The sequence below is a fragment of the Aquila chrysaetos genome, chromosome 1 (genome assembly GCF_900496995.4).
Source record: "Aquila chrysaetos chrysaetos chromosome 1, bAquChr1.4, whole genome shotgun sequence".
Classification (NCBI taxonomy): Eukaryota; Metazoa; Chordata; class Aves; order Accipitriformes; family Accipitridae; genus Aquila; species Aquila chrysaetos.
Genome location: NC_044004.1, coordinates 57,427,101 through 57,450,318, shown reverse-complemented (window position 1 = coordinate 57,450,318; position 23,218 = coordinate 57,427,101). Strand labels below are relative to the sequence as shown.

The window sequence follows — 23,218 nt, the reverse complement described above, 5'->3', positions numbered from 1 at the left end:
CCTCCTCACAGGCTTTGACCTGCTCTTCCCTGGGTAGAGACCTGTGCCTGCTTGGGGGGAGGCAGGCTCGTGAGGGAATTTCACACCAATGCAGCTCAGTCTTGAGTGCTGCACTGTGCTAAGCCTGGCTGTGTGGCTTCTGGGTCAGTTTGCCTGCCTGCAGGATACTGCAAAGTTTTCATTAATCTCTTCACATGCTGTTAAGTAGTGGCAGGAAGTTCCACCTGTTGGTGTGGAAGACATGGGTGGTCACTGTGCAGCTTTTTTCTCCTGAAGCTTCAAACAGCTGTAAACTGTGCCTTTGAGCTGGTTTCTTTTTTGCATGGTTCACTTAAGTGATTACTCCTGGGCTTATCTTCTTGGGTAAGTGTAGTTGGAGTAGGCTTGTGTCATGGCAAAAGCCAACATCCACATGTTTTTTGCACTTGGTTTGTGTGTGTGAGTGAGCGTGGCGGGTTTTCTTGTGCTGAGGTGTTCTCTGCTTCTTTCCCGTTGGTCTGTCAGTTGGAAAACTTGCTGTTTGTGAGGAGCTGATGGAAGGGCAGTGGAGGATTGTTGCTATGAAAGTAACTAGCATTCTTGTTGTGAGGCAAGTTGCTTCCAGCTGGTGTTAAAACTGGCTTTAATTTTGTCCTTTAAGTAATAGGACAAGACATGCTATGTAATACTGTGATTGAATAGTGGTGTATCCAGCTTTGAAATGGACCTGGACTTACAGTCGTGGACCTGTTTTTTAAAATGATTTGTCGTTTTCTACAGAATTGAATCTTACTCTGTCAAAATGTGGTTGTAAAAGAGTTTAATTACACATTTTTTTTAAACAAATGTTTCCATATATGTAATGTAAATTGTGTGTGTGTGTGTATATTCACGTGTACCTTTATACTGAAAAATGTAATGTAGTTGGAAAGGCATTTTTTACTCATATATAAACAGTAAATCCTGTAACCCTCAAAGACAATACAGTAGGAAAATCCCCTTTACATTAGGTAAGATGTTGATCTATTACTCATTATGTGTGTTTTGCCATTTATGTGCAACCAAGAAATTCATACAGTAGTTACAGGGGAAAAAAAGAAAAGGGAAAGTCTGTAAGGTAGAGCATTGCCCTGTGGGGGCAAGAGAAAGTTCTGTTTGTATTAATATCTCTTGACTTAAGCAGTAGAATAGCTTTGAGTTTGGGTGCTACCTGTGAAACTTAAACTAAACACTGATATGTTGGTTTGGTTTTTGTTTTTTTTTTTTTTTAGGCACCAGTGCCTGTGAATGGAGATTCTGTTTCCCCAGAAGGTACATTTTTCCCCAAATGCCATGTGATTTCTTTAATTGTTTGCTTTAAAAATTGACATAAAAACTGTCATGTTGAAAAAGTGTGGGTTTGTGCATATGAGAATGATAATAGTTCTGTTCTGTCAGACTGTAATTCCTGTCCCCTGTTAAACAGAACATGGGGAGAAATTCATGGATGGTTTGTGGGAGAAGATTGCTTTTGAAAAGTGGTCCACATAAAAAGATAAAGACGACTGAATTTTTTTGTCACTGATCATGGAAGGCAAATGCATGACATTTATCCTTTTTCAAGGAGAAAGGTTGCTTTGCCTTGGTTTTTGTCATTCCTCACAGTAGCTACCTAATCAAATAAACAGCCCCTTCTCCTAAAAGTGACATAACCATACTTAATTTTCAAGTGTAAGTTCTAAAGACAAAATTCTGTCTTTCATTATGACTGTTTTCATGTTAACAGAACATGTGTTTTTCGTCAAGAAAGAATGCATCCTACATTTTCATTTTTGTTAACTACTTTAAAAAAAGACTTTTTCTATTGGCAGGAACTATAGAGAAGACATACGTGCTATTTGAGATGGAGTTACAGAAACACTAAGAGAAACTTAGTCATGAGTCGAGTTCCAGATTGTTTGCAAAGTAACATCTGTGTAGTCCATGTCATGGGAAAGCAAGTTGCATTCCATTTAGCCTTATATGGCATGCCAATAAATAGCATTTATTTACTGAACTATTACATCTCAGACCTCTGACAGACAACTGAACATAATCTGCCTGATCTTTGATGTTTTCCAGGGATGGTCACATCAGCGTTGTAACTTGTTGCAGGATTGTTTAAGCCAAACTGTTAAAGTGAACAGATATTATTTTGAGGCTGTGCTTTACGTAGGCTGGTGATAGAGCTCACCAGTATTGTTACAGAAGGGGATATAGCTGAAAGGGCAGAATGTTGCTTTTTCAAGTGTTTGTGTCTGGCTAGTTGTATAGTACTAATGTCATTCTTGATGTGTATTTTTTTTGTTTTAGTTGATTCCTGGCACTTTTTTCCCAAGTGATCGTCAAAGTGTTTTGAAGCTGCATCATCAAATCTTAAAGCCATCCCTTTTTTGAAGACAGGCAAAAGCACTAATTGTTGGGTTCCTGTTGAAACAACTTTTCAACTTGTGTAAACCTTCTGTCATGTAAATAAACACTGACATCACAAAATGAATGCTTCCTTTCTATGTCTGTCTTTGTGCAGGGTGGAGCAGAGGGAAGAGGAGGACTTGCTTGTTTGTTTCTGAATCTCAGAACTGCAGAATTGCTCTTATCCACTCCTGAAGTGTAGAATCAAATGAGATGGGAGATAAGGTGTTTTCAACCTTGTTCTCCAGATTTTGGAATAATCCAGCCATCAGGTGCATAGAAGACTGTGTTAATTTGTATCTCAGGGCTTGTCTGGCCACCCTGACTGTAATCCGTTTCAAGTAGACAGTAATCTTTATGTAATAGGCTTAGCAGTTTACCATGTTCTTTAATATGCAGCTGTGCATTGTTTCCTGAGTTGTATTCACTGTTCTGCCCAGTTGTCTTTGCATGCTTCATAGAGTTATGAACAGAGCATACTTGTTTTAAAAAAACAAATACAACTTCACTCCAAAGAGTAATTCAACTAGGAAGGGCTAATGCTGTAACAATTGAAGTAAGGATGCATGTGTGCTCAGTACTACATCCTGTTTTGATAACTGGTGTGTTCCATCACACAGGAAGGACTTTCCTTATGGAAAGCTTCCATTTTTAGAATTGTGTATGCCTGATGGCTTTTCATAGTTCCTCATTCAGTGAGACAAGATTAATAAAATGTATAGAATTGAGCTTTGTGCTTTCATGGTAAAAATATCTGCCATTTTTTCTACTGCAGGATTATATCTGGCCTGTCTGTACCCATGGTGTTCATTAAAAACAAACCCCAAAAAAGCCAGCTGTTAAGTAGAAAGAGAGGAAATGATAATATAGACAGACAGCTTTATCCAGCTTGTTACTGAGACCAAAGGTGAGCATTGTCTGCTTTGTATGATGACTGAAACAAAAGGTTAATATTGCTGACACACAATGGAGATGGAAGATAAAGAACTGAAAAAGTTAGGCTGTGGCTTGCCATAGAGGACTAACTTTTCCTTACAAAGAATAAGTTATTAGTAAGAAAGCTTATGCCTTTGGGAATGTTTCTTTGATTTTAGGAGGTGATTTTCCTGGTCTAGAGACTTTCCTGTAGAATATTGTGTAGTGTGTAAGCACCAGTCACTTTGGACATCTCAGTTTGGGCCTCAGCACTTACGAGTAGATAGAGTTCTCCCATCTGCATAGAGTTTTGCGTTGTTTTCTACACAGAGTTTAGGTGTGGTATGAAAAATGCAACATAAACCTCAGATATTAAGGACTACCTTTTTTAAGTCAAGAGATATATTACATCCAACATACATTTACACTACTGATTTCCCATACTTTATTTTATACTTTAGAATTCTAAGTATGTGCAGCATTGTACCTACAGATATAATGGCCTTTTTTTTTTTTAAATAGAGTAAATGTTTCCCTAGTGTCTTGGGTTCTTGTGCAGCCTCTCAGTATGAGATTACTCAGGTTAGAGGTGAGCACTCCTACGAGTGCAGAACAGCTGCTGTATTTGCCCGTATGGTGGTACATCTAGGAGGCTTACTGTTCTGTAAAGTGCTTAGGGACAGCTGGACAATGAAGGGCACTGTGTAAAATCAAATTATCTTCCCTGTACAGTGGTCACTGCTGTCCTTACCCCCCCGCTTTTTTTTTTTTAAGACATAGAATGAAGAGCTGTATGCATATGAAAAACAGGTATTGATTACAAACATACCCATGCTGAACTATCAAGAGTAGGTCAGAAGTTACTTCATTTTTACTTCAAATAATTTTAGTAGTGTTTTTTAATTTATAACTGTGTTGATGGCATGTGGTTAGGAATTCAGGAGAAATAAATTTCTAGATCAGATTAGACCTTGTGCAAGAAAATAACAAATAGTACTTGGGAAAGCTGAGAATTGAAGTGATTGGAAATGCCTAATACTATCATAAATTTGAAAATGTTAAAATATTTCTTCCATGTAGAGTATATAAACAGATGACTGTCTTGTGTTCAGACTACTTTCAACATGTGTTTATGCACATTTTCTAAAGATTTTTCCCAAGTGGGATAAAAAGATGTACGGTTACGTGTAGCCTTGCTGCTGAAATGTACTGAATGCTACTGACGTGGATTTCAGAAGTAAAGTGTAATGAAATAGCTGTGGAGAGAATGTCTGCTAATAAGAGGATTAGGGGGATGGGACAGAGAAACTAGAATATATTTTTCAGATCTCAGGAAAAACAAAGTTGTGCAATAAACACATTTTTTTATTTTATTTTGGCTTTTTTCGCAGGCTAGGTCTTCTGTTTGTCTGTATTTATATGCATATATTGTTGTATTTAAAATTGGTTTCATTGTAGTGGGAAGTTTAGTGTAGCAGTGTCCACTTCTTGGTAGTTCTATGAAAAGAACTTTCATATCTGATACTAATATTTCCTGGAAAGGTGTCTTGAAGAGAAATAAATATCCCACCCCCCACCCCCGGAAATAAATCCATCTTAACTGTATTTTCTGTGTTGAATATATAATACACATGTATATATTTCTTTTAAGGATAACTTTGCATCTCAATTTCTTCTTTTTGTCTGTTTTGGAGAGAAAGAAGAGGTTACTTCCCTCTCCCCCGACTATTTTGATGGCGAAGGTTCTTTTTACATATGTAGATCATTAACTGCTGCTCAAAGTAGTACCTTTTACTGACATGGAGTCTGCACTTCACTCCCCCCAGTCAAAAATGGGGTTTGAGTTTTTTGTGTGTGGAAATAATGTCCATTATTCTTTAAAGTGTGAAAATAAAAGGATTGTGAAAATAGCATGCTATTGTAACAGTTGTCACTGTTAGGATGTTATTTTCATGCTGTTAGTAACAATGGACATCCTCTGAAAACCCCCAGAAGAATAGAAAGTAATTCTGAATTGTGTTTGGGAGAACTGTTCATAGATGTTATGCAAGGAGAGTGCCTTACCATAACTTGGCTGTGGTTGCCACTTGTATTAATACTTGAGAGCTACAGCATGAAGCAGTCCTAAGCTGACTGAGGTATTATTTCATGCTTCTCTTTGCTTTTACTGAGACTGAATCTTTTTAATGGGTTGTAGTTCAATTTCAGTCCAGTTAAAAGGCAAAAACAGTATTAAGTCAGTAGGGTGCAAAATTTTTTTTTCCTGTCCTTGCTGTAAAGCTTCAGGTGATTTCTTACCAGGTTTCATAACGTGGGTTCCAGTCCCTGAAGACAAGAGATCTGGGATTTAGAGAACAAAGAGGTGAAAGTTAACTGGAAGAGAACAGAAAGAATGGAAGACAGATCTAGGAGGTTAAGGCAAATCAAAGTAATTAATAGAACATTAAACAGGAGTGACTGAAATGCTTTAAAACAATTTTGCCTAAATATTGCAGCAATATGTGACTGCTGATTTCATGCAACTGGAGATGTCAATATGATGCATTTGTCAAGGAAGAACACTTACCTACCACACAGAAGTTGGAATTGCATCCCCTAAGTGCCTGGAAATAGTACTTTAATCTTTGCTCTCCTGAGTGGGGGAAAACAGTGGAAAGCAGCAATTGTATTTATTGTTGCGCTGACTTTCTGGGAGTCTTTTGGGTTGTGCAGAGATGACCTGGGTGCTCAGCAATGTTGACTGACTGATCCACACACAGTCTTTGATTTCTCACAGCTTACTGTTCTGTGCAGCAGGATACTGGATGTATGCAGTACTCTCTTCCTGAAACTACAGATGGGGTCTAGAGGGTAGACCAAAAAAAGCTGAGCTCACTGCAGTAGATTGTCACTCTGTGATTATTTGTTGGCTTTGGCTAATTAATTAATTGCTAATTCTTGTGGCAGAAGCTTTTAAGTGTTCTGGAGCTACAGGCAGAATTCAGATAGTGCTGCAAGTTTTCTCTCGTTCTCCATCTGGTAAGTTACAACTGAATCAACCTTATCAGTGATTGAATATGCTGAGTCAAAAGTAAGATTTTTGTTGGTGATTTGGTCTACTGCAAGGGTCAGAAAAGGGTTTCCTGTTGTAAGGGAAAATGCAGAAGCCAAAAAGAATTGCACTATTCTGTGCATGAAGAATATGTCTTATGCATCAGAAGACTCCTGCCTGTTAGCTTTTTTTCCCTTAAAACATCCTCATAAAGTTTCTAGATTCTTCGCAGATGTCACCAAGTTTAATACTAACTTTTTTGTTTATTATCTTTGGAAGAATAATACTTGCATTACCCAGGTATTACAGTACATATGCAAATTTATGTGTTCAGTTGCATTCATTGTGGTTTGCTTCTGTATATGTATTAATGCTTGCCTGGAAATTAAGGGGTCTTTTTCAGACCTGAAGATCTGAGTTTGTGTGCAGTGTTCAGTACTAATAGATCACTGGATGGTCCTGTAAGCTTCTCTTTCAGGATGAAGAGAGTATGTGTAGTCACTGAAATGGCTGCACTTTGTAGCTGTTACTAGCTTTATGCTCATTTATTGGTGTGTATATCAGGACAGGGATATTGGAATGCTATATGAAACTGGTTTGTCTGCTCTGTGTATCTGACTGCTGTCTGCTACTGTTATACCAACTACAGGTTTGGAATTTTTCTTAGCATTTTGTATTTCACATTTGAAAACATGCTGAAGAATAAACATCTACTTGGTATCAAAAGCCTTAGGTTGGAATACAAAGAATTAACTTTAAATTCTGCTTTTCCGTAGTGTACCTTGTGGGCTTGGGCAGACCATGTAATCTTTATGCTACCTGTAAAATGGGTAGAGAAGTTTCTTCTGTGAGTGGTCTGATTTCTACCAAATGGAGACCTGACACTTCCCCCACATTGAGAGGGGAACTCCTTCCAGTGTCTAGGAAAACATAGGACACATTCACCTTTGTTTACAGTGAGAAGGTTAGCTATACCGACAGGCTTTCTGAAGGACGTGACTGAAAACACAGGCTTTGCTAGTCTGCTAGTCGGACTGATCTGCCCAAGGGTTGTCTGATGGTGTAATTATCTTAAGAGTGAAAAGAGCGTTAATGGTGGTGAAAGTTCAAGGTGTAAATTGGCATCTTCATCCTTGTGAATTCTGCAGAAGGCTAGACTCGATTCTTAAGCAGTTCTTTCAAGTCCCCTGATGGCCTATGCGTGGTGTTTCTGGAGTGCAGAAAAGCCAATTTCAAAGTGTAACTCTTGACCACCTGGGAGTTCTGATCATGTTAACTCTTACATCATAGGAGGCCTAGGAACAAAGCTGGTTTAAGAGTCAAAGTGAAAATATCCTGCTAGTTCATGCTATTTAGAAGACCTGCTATGTGGTAAAAAATCATGTCTAGATGAGCGGCATTTGGCAGCCTGCTCTCCCTGGAGAGCTGGGACAAGAGGGAAGGCACAGTCAGGTGAGGACAAAATTCCCCTGACACAGCTGTTAACTGAAATTTACTTCTTGTCTCATTATTGCCTTGCTTTGACTAGATTATTTATTCCTTGTATGTGATGATTTGGGAATCAAGAATTTAGGAATTCCTCGCCCTTTACTTGGGCAGTTTTCTGACTCAGACAAACCCCATAAACCTTTATCTCTCTCTCTTTCGCTTTTTGTCTGTTTAAATAGGGACAGTATGTGTTTATGTTACAGTGATGTTGTGGGCATTAGTTGCTTAAAAACTTTAAACATCAAGGAAGCCTTATTACTAACAGATGTCTCTCTACCCTGTAGGTTGGCAGCACAAAGTTTCTAAGTGTTCAGACGAGGAGTTTTGGAATCCTGTCAGACTTTCTATAGCTCTGTGTGTGTGTAAGGGAAATCCTGCAAGAGAAAAGGAGTCAGGGTAAGAGCAGGGCAGCTGAGCAAGGGTCATTGTGAAGTGTGTATGAAAAGAAAGTTGCAGCTTGCTGTGCAGCTAACTGGGAGAACAAGAAGGGAATGAGGGGACCCAAATGTGGGAAAGGAAATGGCATCTCCTATCTTAATACGAGAGGAGATTAGAAATTCACGTTTCTGTGGACCTAAGTGTCTACAGAACATCTTTGTTATCTACAAATCATGTAAAGGTGTTGCTCCCCGATTATGATAATCTGCTTTGTAAAAGTAGCTGTCTGATTCACTTAGCTCTCTATCTTGAGCTGGAATGGTTTGTGGGACCTCCAACTGAAATGCAAATTAGCCTTAGATGTCTCTCCTCAATGCACACTTCTTGGAAGAAGTGACACAATTCTTGAAAATGTCATAATGATGTTTCTGTGACGTGCAGGCTCTCTGTTATATACGTAGTATAGCTAATCTGAATCATACCAATATGCTTATGGTCTGCCTGAAAGTGTAATGTATGCAAGTTGCACAGCGTGTGATATTTTTCACTGAATGTGTGATCTGGTGATCTCATGTAAAAACAAAAGTTATTTTTTTCAGAGAAGGGAGAAAAATGCTGGGGGAGAGAAGTGCCCTTTACCAGGAAGGGACCAAGCAAGCTGTAGCAGTTAATGAACATATGCACACCAGCTCCTAACTTAAAAGCCTAATCCCTTTCTAAATATAGGTTTATTAAAATAAGTTTAGCAAAAATTGTTTCTTTATGATGTTTAGTTGCATAGCGAATAGAGGTAGCTGACTCATTTCCAGTTCTCTTCTGTAATAATCAGTTTTTGCTTTCTGAATGTTCAAATTGTAAATTTTTCCTATTTAAAAATGCCTATTTTAAAATTCTTCATTTTGAAACAATGTTGCCTTGAAGTCTTCTGAACCATCAAATGATACAGAGTATCCATAGAAATGAAATGCTCATTCCCTATAACAACTAGGAAGCTATTTTCTTCTGATTTTAAAGATACTATTTTCCAGAGTATGAATAACGAAAAAAACTCATTTTGCAGCCATAACCATTTTCTGCATCTATTAGAACTTGTTGCAATCATGATCAGAGAGCACTGTAGTAGGTACGTTGAAATATATATAGGACCTCAAAGAACTAACACTCTGAATAGGAAAACAGGTAAGAGATGGGAGAAGAATTAAATGCTATTCCTGTTCTGCTATTGAGAGAACTTGAGCAGTGAACATCAGTGGGTTACTCGGGGACAGTGGCTGATATGTGAAGGTGGTGAACTCTACAGAGATTTATCCTGACCTCTCAACCTCTATACTGTAATACCACAGTGTTATTGTTTGACAAACAGTTATATCATATATGGAGCAAGAGTGGCTGCTCATAACACAAAACAGTCATGTAAGCAGGACTAAAGTTTAAGTGATAAATTTATCATACCCTAAGTAGTAAAAATGTAGGATGCTGGGACCTTAGATCCATGCTGTTGTGTTTTAATGTCTTGTTGGTCTACGTACCACATGTTGCTGAGGCCCACAAAAGGAAACCTTGTGTTCACAAAGGAGATAAAAGTAAACAAAGTGTGGCTCGCCTTCAAGGAAGTACTTTTCCCTGGCCTAAAACCTATCTATTGTGTCCTTTTGCCAGCTGAATCCTAGAGCTTCCATGAACAACACCAACCAACGTGTATTTAGCTAATGTGCAGCCAAACTGTGAAGAGTTACTGCCTTCCAGGAGTTAAGCTAGCATCACTTGAATTGTTTTTGCAAACCCTCTGAGCTGGCATTTGGAAATTACTGACCTGCACTATGTTACTATAAAACACTTTTACAGCATTGACAGAGAACTGTCACCTCACACCTGGTGCCAGGGGTAGGAGGTTAAAATCCTATATTACATGAAGAAACTTCTGCATCTAATGCAGACCTACTGAGGTCTTGTCTTTCTTCTTACTTCCAATCTTGTCATGTTGATGAAAGTGTAAACTAGAGGCAATTCCTTTGGCAGGGTGACTGAAAATATTTGTGTGATGGGACTGTAGCCATTTAAGTTGAACTATTCATACAGTCCCAATAATTAACTATATTTGTTAGTAGTTTTCCATTAATGGTGTAGGAGTCTGTATATTTGGCTTTTTAGTTAAGCTGATGATGTTTGTTTCAGTAAAAGTGTGGTGTTTCGACCATATGGTCCAATGTTAACATGTTTAATGCCAGCAGCAGAATATTTACATTAAAGGACATGGAGCCAAGTTAAACTCAATTGCAACTTTATTAACTGGATTACAGTATTATCAGCAAAAACCAGCTGTGATAATCAATTGAGTGATCTCTTGCTTTTTTTCCTCTTTAATTTTCCAAACATGCTGAGGCAGATCTGCCTTTGCTGGAAGCTGTGCTCTAAGTACTATCCTAAGTCCTAGTGCAGCAGGGTAGAGGGGGTTCCAACAGGCGTTCCACTTGGACCTGAAATCCTTGAGAGGGAAGGATAGGAAGGTAAGCATATCCAGGATTTTATTCCATAGTCCCTCCCTCTTGTTAGGGGACTAGAAAGTGTTACGTGCTTTCTTTCAGCAATGCACGATTTAGCTATGTTAAATTAAGCAGCAGTTCTGGAAGAGAGATTTTACAGGTAAGACTGAGGCAGTTGAGTAGATTGTCCCCAAAATGCTGTGGATGCAAAATATTTAACTGTAGCAAATGCCTCATGAGGTTTCCACCTCTCAGATCAGGCTTGCAAAGATTTGCAGTTTTGATTGTGTAGCTGAACCAAGGGCATTTTGATAGAAATGGCTAAAGGAGGGATAACCGGACTGAACAAGTCAGCAGATTTGAGGAAGTGGTAACTCTGAGCAAGGCATGGCATGAACGGTTAGTGATGGATGTCTCTTCTGCTCTGTTGCAGCTAGGGGAAACGGTCTGTTCATAGATGGTGTCAGAACTGGGACTGCAGTGCAGGAATAAAATCTCTGTGCTTCATTTTAAACAGTAATGAATAACTTGTTGCCTAGTGGAGTCACAGCTAGTGGTAGGATGATATGACCATGAAGCTCAGAATTTGAATAAGCATTCAGTCTTCAGAAAAAACCCCAAAACCAAACTCATAACAACAACCTCAAACCCTGGATGTTCATCATGCCAGTTTGGAAAGAGGATGAGAAAAGTCTTTCTTTTTACAGTTCCCCTTTCCATCTGAAAAAGAGAACCATCTGAAGAGCACAAAAAGGAGAAGTTCAACGACACTTTTCTGGTTTGTTTGTTGGCAAACAGTAGGTCATTTTTTTTTTCTTCTTTCTTTTTTTCCCCTTCCCTTTCCCCTTCCAAAGTTGTTAATTCTAGTTAGGCCCATCCAGATGACCTTGGAGAGGGCTGACAGGGAGTTAGCATCATAGTGTGATCCAGCCACAAGTGATTTCTGCAGAAGATGGACCTTTGGCATCCCATGTGTATTTTGTATGCAATATGGCTGCCCTCAGAGGAGTTCTGCCTTTTTGTTGAGACAAGAAGGCAGCAGAAGGGGTGGACAGTAGAGAATGAAAAGCTGAGGAACTTACACAGAGGAAAAATTGATCTGCCACGTGGGATTAGGCAGCAATAGAGCTGTAGACTGTTTTCTCCTTGCTGAGCTGGTGTTCCTGAGGCTGGGGATGGTGGGTGTTCAGGCAAGGTGGGGGCTTGTGCACTTATTTTTGGAGAGCACCAATTTGTAGGAGGGAGTGTTGGAACTGGAGTTGTCTAGGTGCTCAAGGTGAGAGGAGGCGATACACACTATGGAGGTAATATATATGAAAAAGAGATGAGGGTTCTAAGACGACTGTGGACATGAAAGAAATAAGTGGATTTTTGAGGGATCTTTTTTCCCACCTTGTGTGTTACTGCTCTAATTTTATACTCGTGAGTGGGAGCAAATGAAGGAGATCCCTCTTTCCCTTGTTTGTTTCTCAGTGCCTATCAGCTTTTCTCTATCACTTGGCAAAACCCTGTGACACACGCTTTGACCACAGCAGCTTGTTTCTCATTCTGAGAATATGGTCAGACTGTGGTGATGCTTAGAAAGGGGTTATACAGATGGTAGCCTCAACTTCCCCAGTTATTTTAGGCCCCAGCCACTTCTGAAAGGAGGATGAGCTTAGGGGGAACAGTTGATTCATTCACTTCTTAAAGCCATCAACGTCTCAAGCCATCTTGTGTTATTTTCCTAGTTAGAGTGTCTTCTCAAGAAAAGATCTTGTACAATGCAGGCACTGACCCAAGAAGGAAAACAGTAGTTGGAAGTGTCAGGAGGAACGGAAGTACTTCCATGTTTGCAGAAACTTTTAACATTTGGTCATGCATTTACCATGGTTTTCCAATTTTTTTTTAATGTTGTTTTTCCTGTATTCAGTAACTTTGTCCAATTCCTTGTAACAAGTTAGAACAGACAATGGTTTTTTCGTTAAGGTGATCACATGTTGAAGTTGGTTGGGAAGCATAGTTCAGTGGTGCAGGCAAAGGAAAAGAAGCTCAAACCTTAAAAAAATATGTTTGGGAGGAGGGAGCTGCATAAAGATTAAGTTAAAATGAAAACATTATCCAAAACAAACAGTGGGCTTAAGTCTGAGTTAATTTTTCCTCCTGAAGTAGTTGGAAAATTGTCTCTTGCATTCCAGATCCCAAATTTAAAGTGCAGTCATGTTTTGTGAAACTGAAGACGTATTACAGATGTTGATTTCTGTATGCGATTTAGTGGTTATGGCAAGTTGCAGATTTACAGCATAAGGACTTTCAAGTTTTATTGCAGACTGAGTCATTTACTGACCTTTGGGTGACTCTTGGTTAAACACCTACATACGGGGGTTGATCCTGAGCATTGAGTAATGGCTGCAGCTTCCCTGGGCTCCCCTTGAGCTTGGCTGAGACCCACATGTAGAGGGGCAGGGATGGCTGCCCTTGCAGGCTGCCCTGTAACGCCCGGCGTCCTGCACTTCTGCCTGCCATCAGCAGGGGTAGCTAAGCTGCTGCCTTCTCTGGCAGTCCTCTTCCTCCCCTTTCCTCGCCCTTCCTTGCCTGGCAGAAGAGGCCAAGAGTGTAACCACAGAGCTTCACCCCCTCGCTGCCTGCACTGGGACAGGGACAGGAAAGGGGGAAGTGGTGCAGTGTGTCAGCTCGGAGGGCTGCTTTCCTGGAAGCACGCTGCTTCCTATGGAGGTGGGAGTTACTGTCGTTGCTTTTTCTCCCCCCCCCCCCCCCCCCCCCCGCCCCGATGCAAGACTTCTGGTTGAATGTCCTGAAGTTTGCTTTCTTGATGTTGAAATGAGTTTGTGACAAATGTTTCAATACCCTGAGTGAAAAAATGCCATTTGAATCTCTAGGAGACTTACAGGGGAGATGAGGGAAGAGAGAAGGTAGGATGAGGAGAAATGACAGCTTCATCCATATTAGCTTCTGAGTTAATGCCACATGGCAGTCAGATGACTGAGCACAGCTGCATGGCTGCATGGTCACATTATCCACATCCTCACTAAGTACTTTGTTGGTTACTTCAGAAGGACAAGTAAGGGAAGGGGAAGGCAGAGAGACTGCCGGGACCCACTGTCACGTGGCACGGGAGAGTCTCTGGTGTTGTGCTTCGTGCTGGGACATGTTAAAATAGTGAACGCTGAAATACCTTTGTGCACAGAGCCTGATTCTGTGAAAACCCAGGCTTAGAGGGCAAAGCAGCACAAAGAATTCTTGTGCAGATGAGTAAATGCTTAATGATTGCTAATTTCCACCTTCAGCATTGAGTTTTTTTTTCATACAAGAAGATGTGGTGGTAGGTCTGGGGCTGCTGGCAGGCACAGGAAGAAGCATTCAGCTGCATGGGCAGTATTTACTGTCCCCATTTCCTCCAGAGAAACAACTGTGGGTGGGTCTGGTTTTAGCGCATATCTCTTCAAACTAGTTTTGCACATCATGCATGGTGTGCATACCACAGTTTGGGAAGTCCTGACCTAGATGAAGGGAAGCTAGTGAATTACTGTTCTCAGCCTGTTTGAAACTACAGTGCCACAAGTGAATGCTGCTTCTAAAAGGAGTTGTTACCAGTAAGGTGCAGCGAGCCAGTGGTGATGCTACTTATCTGATTATTAGCAGAACTGCTGAATCAGACCTGCTGTTTGCATTCTCTAAACTTAGTCTAACACTAAATGTAAAAATCAGGTGGAGGAGGGAAAAGCAGACAGGGAGGTGGCTAATTTAGTTCTGTTGCTGTAATCCCTTGGCTTCATGGAACACATCAGAAAAGGATGGGAGAGCCACGTGTGGCTGGATGTGGTGATGGAGCAACTCCTGGAGAAAGTGTGTGAATGAAACCCATGGAGTCTTTGAGACATCAGCTTCACTTCCTGTAATTACAAGGAGAGAGGAAACTGGAATAAGGGGTCAGACCCTGGCTAAAGGCGAGTCCATCTTCTATGAGGCAAAGGGTATCCTAAAGGGATGATGAGACTGGGCTTGCAGTAGGACAGGATGCTGCCCTACCATGTGGTGGCCAGCGCTGCCTCTGTGGAAGGGCAGGAGAAGTGAGAGGCTCTTAACTATTGGCTACATAATATTTCTCTGCTGTTCTGGAAACACTCCCAAGACTTCAGTACCTTATGCTGAATGTATCTAAAACAGCCTTGGTTATTTCATGAGGCTGTTATGACATGCCTACTCTGCTATTTTTCATGAAAGACTGCTATGTTTTGGTAAAAGAGGGGTGTGATTATATGAATTTGAGAGATCTTGAACAAGTTGGTTATGAGCTCTGCAGCTTTTTTCTTCTTTCTTTAAAAAAAACCCCTCACCAACCAAACCCCTCAAAACACAAAAAACCCTGAAAACAAGGGTTATTTTTTTCATTGGGGAATTATGAAATGTTCAAACTAAGCAGCTGTTTTTTCAGCTGTTGCAGGTATTAAACAACAGCAAGAAAATCCTCTGCTATGACCTGTCACAGGAAATAATCCTTTCTTGATCATGGTGAACAGCTGGGTTCATTGCTTCTCCTGCAATAGTAATCCTCAACTTCTTGACTTGTTACCTGCACAATGGCTCGTCAAAATTTTAAACTAACGGTCTAAAAAAAAGAAATAATGAAATTGTAGATGTTTAAGTGCATCCTTGGGATTCATAAATTATGGGAGCTACAGCGAATTGCTGTTAGAAATGAATTAGGTGTTTGGAAGTGACCTACTTGGAAGATATTTTTCCTTTCTAAAAAATGCTAAATGCTTTTAACCTTTCTCCCCATTGCAATGCAAGTGACCACCTAATAACACCATTTCAATTTTGTTGCTTTTTTGTGATAACAAATAACATTTAGTTTTCAGTGGTGATATTTGAATTATGCAAATCAAATTCTCACTAATAGCTTTTTTCAGACCCCATAAATCTGCAGTGTAATTTGTTCTTTAGTAAATAGGTCAGGGGAAATGCAACAATGACAGGGGTGGGCAGACACATTTTGGATCCTCTGTTTAACTACATGTATGCTGTGTAATCACTTAAAAAAAAAAAGAAAAAAAAAAAAAAAAAGCCCCCAAAACTTGTCACCTGTATAAATGTTAAAAAATGGAAATAATTCTTGGAATTGCTCTGTTTTGTGTTGTTATTGTCAATAAAGGGGCTGTTGCTTATTTACTTCACTTAACAAATATCAGTGGAACCAATCCTGAAAAATCTTACTCTCAGAATATCCTGTAGGCTTCCTTTACTTGGAGACCAACATGTTTATTTCTGGCTTGAAAATGCTTATTGTTTAGATTAAAATCTGCTTTGCATGGTCAACATAGTTGAAAACAAGCAGATTGCCTTCTGACTCCTACATTATCAACACAAGAGTAATTGCAATCACAAATAAAAAGGCAGGAAATAACGTGTTGCTTAAAAAAGATCACACAACTTTCATGTTCACAGATTTTTAGGGTTAACAGTTACTTTCCCTTCTCTTTCTCCTACTCTCAAATCAAAACAGAACCCTACCCCTGAAAAACACTAAAAACTCAGGAACAAGCAAACTACTCCAAAAGCTGAGAAGCAGGCAGCTGTGATCTGTAATTGCTGGGACAGATAAAAATGGACTTTTGCTGTGTCATTTCTAGAATCATATTTGAGATAGGAACTGCGATTGAATTGTTGCTGCATTACAGAAATAAAAGCACAGGGACATACTGAGGCATTTGCCAGACCCAGCCAGATCAGAAACCCAGTGCACTACAGATATGTTTAAATTCAGTATGTAGCAATACAAAGTAATTTCTGGATGATGTCCATACTCTCTTATGTACACCAGCCAAGGCCATTTCAGCTGGTTGATTGCATGGGATAGGAGTGTAGAAGATAATATGAGAAGTGAAGGCAGCAGAGTCATGAGGAGGGGACTTGGAAGGAGAGTAGTGCTTTGTACCATCCTGTATACATTGAGAGTAGTGTGATAGCCATAGCCAAAAAAAGTGCATTTTAACAGAGAAGATTAGATGTTCCCATGCCATGCTTGTCCCTTCCCTTTACCATTATTTTGACATTCTAAGTTTTTATAAAGAAAATTAGGGTGTAGGACCTTAAAGAATCAGTAGGTGAATATCAGTTCTTTGAAGATAAGCAGAGTCTGTCTCAGAGGACTTGTTGATTATCCAACAGCAATTTGATCTCGTGCTCTGTTGGTTCAGTGATTTGACCCACTGTGTTGGCATTGTTATTTAGGGCATTTTATGTAAACCAGTATGAGCTGGTTTATCCTGTTTAGAGTGTAAACGAGTTCTCCCATTCCTGCAACTGAATCTAATAATTTCCTTCCAGTGAATGCTTCTCTTATTTGTCTCTGAACTCTTAACTATGATCTTGAACAAAAGAGCTATGACCTCTGTCTTTGACGTGAGGTTGTCAGATTTTTCTTAATGTAAGACAGGGGATACTGCCTTGCCTTGCTTTGGATAGCTGTTCTCCATTATCTTTGGAAATGAAATCTTTTTTTTAAAAAATGATGGTGTTATCTGAAGAACCTTTGTTATATCAGTGTTTCTCAGGCTACGATCCTGGATTGTTGGTCAGCCATAAAACATGGAACGTTATCCCAGGGAGGACGGAAAGTAAAACACTCAAACTGTACTATGTGTGTGCTCTCACATATGTTGGCAAATCAACAAAGTGGGAGGAAATGGGCAAATAAAAATAGCAGACATACAGAGTTTTAGCCTCATTTTTTGTTGAGAAATTTTAATAAGTAGCAAGGCAAGAAGCATGGCTTTGGATATTGTTTGTTTAATTTCCTGAAGGGGCAGATAGTCCTTTGATCTATTTATTTCTTGGTTGTTGGGCAGTATTGCTCTTGGGCTCTGTTCTGGTGGGTCTGATTATCAAACACAAGAGATGCCATCTCTCCCGCCTCTGATCTGGAGCACTGGTGTTGCAGGCACTGGTCTGCAGGAAGAACTAGTACATCTCCTGTCACAGCCAGTTTGTGATCATCTAAACTTGGAAACTATTTTATCCTAGTTTTTCACACTTAAATCCTCAGACATGGAAAGTCCTGCTATTGCCGTTCTCAGAAACATCTTCCTTTTCTTCAGGGCTAAGTGGCATGGCACATCGGTCTCTCCTGAGCCACAGACAGGCTGCTCTTCCTGCAGTGCTCAATTCAGGCAGCTTTCAGAGCAGTCTTTTTACACGATGGCTCAGAGGTTAGAGTGTTCATGTCTCTAATTTCTGAGGAAATTCAGCCCTTGTGAAACTGAACAGATGGATCTGAGTCCCAGCAAGTAGGCAGGGAGCTATGTTTAATTCCCACAACCTGAATGAGTGCTCTAACTGCTAAGGAAGGGCAAGGAAACTGCTGCTTCCTCTGGCCACGCTGTGTAGTAAAGATGCTGCCCTTCCTCATGAGAGCAAAGGGGTAGGCAGGGCAGAGCTTAACATGCTGAACTGCAGATGCGAAGAAGGGCCTCCTGTTGCCGCGCGCATCAAGAGCCTGAGCCCCCAGAAGAGGTGGGTTTAAGGAGCTTCTCTCTCGTCGGCGCTCCCTGGTGCTGGTTGAACCAACTTACTGTGCAGTGAGCCGTTTTGCATGGATCACACTCTGAAGCATCAAGCCCTTTCCTGCTGAAATCACAACTGTTGCTTCTGCTGCAAAATCTAGAGACTAAAATAGTTAAGTGCTTTTGTGTAGCACTGCTGTGCCAAAAACCTAGGTCCACAAATAGATTCATAGTTTGTTCCTTAAGGGGCATTAACACCACAATACTCTTGAAGTATGTGCTTGTACAGAGGAAAAGTAGCATTTGGTACTACTTTCTTCCCAAACCCTCCTCTGAGCAGTCTGTGTATTAAATATACATTACCACCCCCAATAACTACACAATTATGACAGTTGAAACAGAATTAGAGGAGCTAACATAAAGCTAGACCCTATGTCCCACCTGCACTGCAGGCTGCTGTCAGAGCACCTGTCAGTCATGATTTGCATCTCCATGACAGTTTCTTTCCTGAAAAAAAGCAAAACAAAAAGCAGCGTTCCTTCCAGCCTGCTACCCTGATAAAGCTTATCAGTCATAGCGACAGCAAAGGCATAGCGAGGATAGCTTATAACGCTTGCATCACTTTGCTCTTAGAAGCATAGATGACACAGCACTGAAAATCGGTTCCTTCCATCTCGTTGCACTTCTGCTGCTGGTGAGACATCTACCAGCAGTTACCAAAAAAATCCAGCTGTAGCATATGCAAAGCCGGCACTGGTATTTCTGTGGACCTAGCAATTTCTTAGTGTCCCGCTTGTATATAAAATACATAATAAAATATTTGTACAAGAAGAAAACAGTCTGGTTTCTCTAGAAAGCTCTAAGCTGCTCTAAGCTAAGGTGGTTTAACACCCAGAGTCCTGGTGATCGCATTATCATAATTCAAGAATGGATGGTATCTTTCTCTTGAATAAGCAGTATGCTTAGCAGGAGAAATAAGAAACTACCTTTCCAAATAGCTGGTATAATGCATTAGCATTTTCAAAGCTTGTTCTGGACTTTCAGCATTTACTCTGGTAGCCCTGAACTCTGAAATTTCGGTATATTGCATTCATTGCTTTGGATGGATGCCTTCTTTCTTTCTAAGCTAAGACCAAGCACCGAGGCAATTGTAGATTCAAGATAATAATGTCTTTAGTTAAATAAACCCAAGACTCTGCCATTTCTTTAAACGTAGCTTTAACCCATTTGTTGCAAATTATGGCTTTCTGTGTTTGCACTGCTGTGACTATGCTGGTTCCTGATGTGGGCTCATTAATAGATTATTTCCTTGTTAGCTGTAGGTAAAGCTTTGACCTAGAGCTGATTAGGGAAAAGAACTTCTGTATCTATTATCTTTTCTCTCTCATAATTAGTATAATTATGCTTCTGTGCCCTAGACAGAAATCTCAGGCAGTCTGCTGTGGAGCCACAGAAACCGTCTGGACTGCAGGAATGGGAATTTGCTGTTGAGCAAGGGATGGCTGGGTTCTGTAGTGTCAGGGAAAAGCTGAATTACAGCATTACACAGAAAGTAACCAAACCAGTGGAGAGAGAGTTCCCTTCCTCCCCACCCAGTTAAATCCAATTAACTGGGCGGAATGCAAAAAGCAGGTTCTGTCATTTCCACTTTTTTTAAGATAAATTGGCACTCCTATAAAACAGAATCATTTAAGGGCACAGTATTTCAATTTATAGGTAGAAATCACAGGCAGCGTTGAGGAGGAAAGCATCCAAATGAAACCAGTCTGGTTTTGACGCAATACTACACCTTTTTAGTAATGTGTTCACCTGCTCTCTTTTGACTTGGGCTGGTCAAGAGTGTTTACAGCTGCAGAGAGTGGGTGTGACTGGGACTAATTCAGCACTGGGGTGAGGGCTGCTCTCCACAGGTGTAGGTAGGGTTTTCCCTTCCCAGGGTGCAGTGGCTGGCCACAGCGCAAAGGCCAGCTGCCTCTGAAGTTAGGTTACAAAACAAAAGCGAAGGAGGGGAGGACTCTTTTCAAGGTAGATCATAGCAGCCTTTAGGGGGAAACAAGTTAAGAAGGTGAGCTCAGTTCAGTACCTTTGTTTTTCATAAAGCTTCAATGTTTTTTGAATGCAATGCTCTCTTCCTCAGATCTCAAGTCAGCCTAGTTAAAGTTAAGGCTTGCGTTAAAAAGGACATGGCTAAACTACTGGTGTGTCTGGAAAGCGCTGAGCAGCTTAACTGGCAAGAAATCTCAAAGCTTAAACCCTGAAGGAGTTTAAGTGTATGTTGGAGGGCATTAACAGTTGTCTTTTTATTGCATTTTACCCTTTCCAACATGTTTGCACCTCAGAGTATGCGTTGCTTTTCCTTGTAGTGCAGCTGGACTGACAGGATTGAACAGGACTGTTCTTCTTTACGGCCATCTTGGATATCATTGCTCCACTACTATGGAAGTGTAATTCCCTTCCTAAAATGGTAGCTGTACCTAGGCACTTCCCAGCAGGGCTGAAGTGCAAAGTTCAATAGAAGGAGAATGGAGATTATGGTCGTAGGTAATTGTGAGGGTGCAGCAAGTGTAACTTCTTCCTTGGGCTCAGGGCTTGGAGTGCATACCTTGTGCCTCACAGTGGAGTTACCTGGTGAGGTGGGAACAAGTTGTTCAGTGGGAGCAGCCTTCATCCATCCTTTTGAATCACTCTTGCAACTTCAGAGTAGTAGTCTGAGTGCCTGTATCTGAAGTGGAGAGGGAGGCTCTAGTGTTTCATGCTCTTCTCCATACGATAATAAATGCATGTGCAGCCCCTGGAAGAGAGGTGAAACTCGGCTCTAGGATACTGTTAGCTTAAGTGTTTGGATGCTTTCTTGGGAACTAAGAATTATAAATTTGGATCCCCTCTAGAACAGAGGGGGTTTAAGACCTAATCTACCACATCTCAGCTGAACGCCAAACTGGTTGTGGTCTGAAGGAAGTGACTCCTGCTCAAAGAGTAGGTCTAGAGGTGTTTACTTTTAATCAGAGGATGCACATCATGAACCAGTGATGCTGCTTCTTAATAAACCCCTGAAGGCCCCAGGTGAGCTGTAGGACCTTCTTCTGCTAGGGATCCAGGACTGTGCCACTTGGCTGTCCCTGCATTTCCTCTTGAGGTACCTGATTGTCCCTGGGCTTTGGGTAACCTCAGCAGTTGTGTTAACATAGTCCCAAGTTCCACTCAAGGCCTGGTGATCAGTTAGATCCTGCAGTGCTACCTGTGCAGCTGCTTAAGCCACTCTTTGGGCTTAATTCCTTGCTGTTAGCTGTCAGCCCTGCCTGGAAAGAAATCACTGAAACATGTGAAAATACTTTGTGTAATAGAGTACCTGGCAACTGACAAGGGATAGTTGGATTTTTTTGTTTGCTTGTTTTCACTGTATGACTTCTAAACACCCCCCCCAACCACATCAACTGAAAAAATAATCCAGTTATAAATGGCAAAAGCACTCAGGGTCGTGCTGCTGCATCCTGTGGTGTAACTATCCATGTTCTTTTTTGTGCTCCACGTGTGATAAAATAACCTGGGAGAGAGTAGGGTGTCTGTAATTCAGTGTCCCTGGCTCCTTGCCTGGAGGTGTTCCATAAGCAAAACCAGAGATGAGCGGTGATGTGGGGTGTGTCATGTGTTATGGTTTGATGTGGCAGGGGAATGAATGTGAGGCTGTGATTAAGGCTCTTGTGATATGCCGTGAGAAAGCAAAAGGCTTGTCTGTGTTATCAGTGGAAACAGAAAAGGAGTTTCGTGATGTATGGAAGAGTCCACTCCTGCGTTGAACTGTTTTCAGGCTGTGATTAAATGCTCTTACAGCTAATGATTGTCTGAATTTTTAATACAGCATTGATAGGACTGTTTGTTAGGGTAATAATTAACACATTTTGGAAGTAAATATGCGGTTGAGCACAAGAGCTTGTATGTCTAAACTAGGTCGGTGTCTTGGGGCCCAAGACAACAGGTAAAAGCTCTTGTCAAGAGGAATGATGCCACTTAATCCTAGATTACTAAAGAGAAATTTGAGATAGTAAGCAAAGGAGAAACTGCCTGCATCTGGAAATGTTTCAAGCTTCAGCTGGAGTTTTACTAATTTTAGGAGACTAAGTTCCAGCTAAGAAGTGTGAAATGGTTTATTAACTGGCTGTTACTGACCTTTCTCTCTGTTTACTTACATTGCTAATGCTTTCTGCGCATTACAGCAAGAAAGCATAGCTTACGCTTTCTTCCTGTGGAGCATGAAACCTCTCCCTTCAGCTGATAAGGAGCAAACTCTGTTAAAAGTGTAGCTACTCAAACTAAGACACAGCTCCCTGTGGTGCTGGGTGGAGGCTTAGGAGTGCTAATTAGCTATGGTTGAATAGGTCCACGTTTCAATCAGGACAAGCCCAGTGTGAGCAAGGCTGCCACAGAGCAGGTGGAGGAACTAGATGATCTTAACCTGTTTAGACAACTTACTGACAGTTTACCAACCAAATAAATAAGCTTGCATGCTGACTGTATCCAGAATGAATCAGGTCATTTTACAAGATGTCTATTTTGGTTACAGAAGCGTATGCATTTTCTTCCTGTGAAAGATACTGAAAAAGAGAGAGACTGACTTTCTTCTACTGTGTGTCTAAGTTCTGGCATTCACTCCTGGGGTTTCCTTACCTCCTGTTTGCTTGTTACCTTAAAGTGTATTACTTTTTTCTAGACTTTATGAATATAATTTCTTTTTATTAGCGATCTAGTCATCATGCCATCTTCCAGCCTAAGGGAATTAGTCATCCCCAACTCGTTTTTTCCTTTCTCAAGGTGCCTTAAAATCAAATATAAACCACACAGTTTGGGTGTGACTCCCACGTGAGAGTATTTGAAATGATTGGATTGATTTGTTGTTCACTGACTTTCCTTTGAAAGTATCCAAAGTGGGGGGCTTTAATGTTCATATTTTTGTGCTTCTCTTAAAAATGAAAGAGATGAAAGGGTCAAAATGCATATCAAAGAATTTTGAC

General features: G+C 40.6%; 1 protein-coding gene across 3 annotated transcripts in view; it reads left to right on the top strand.

Annotated features, from left to right (window-relative positions):
• PPA2 (inorganic pyrophosphatase 2) overlaps positions 1–2,494 on the top strand; it is a 38,721-nt gene extending 36,227 nt beyond the window's left edge. For 2 of the 3 annotated variants that reach the window (XR_005932685.1, XM_030019209.1), the window contains 2 exons: positions 1,251–1,290; positions 2,311–2,494. Coding sequence is in view for 1 of the 3 variants with exons in the window: in XM_030019209.1 (XP_029875069.1) it covers positions 1,251–1,290; positions 2,311–2,339 (69 nt within the window). In the remaining 2 variants the exon portion in view is untranslated. Of the gene's footprint in view, positions 1–1,250; positions 1,291–2,310 lie in introns of those variants that run through there. The other variant, XR_005932686.1, reaches the window with a different exon arrangement.
• The last annotated feature ends 20,724 nt before the right edge of the window (positions 2,495–23,218 follow it).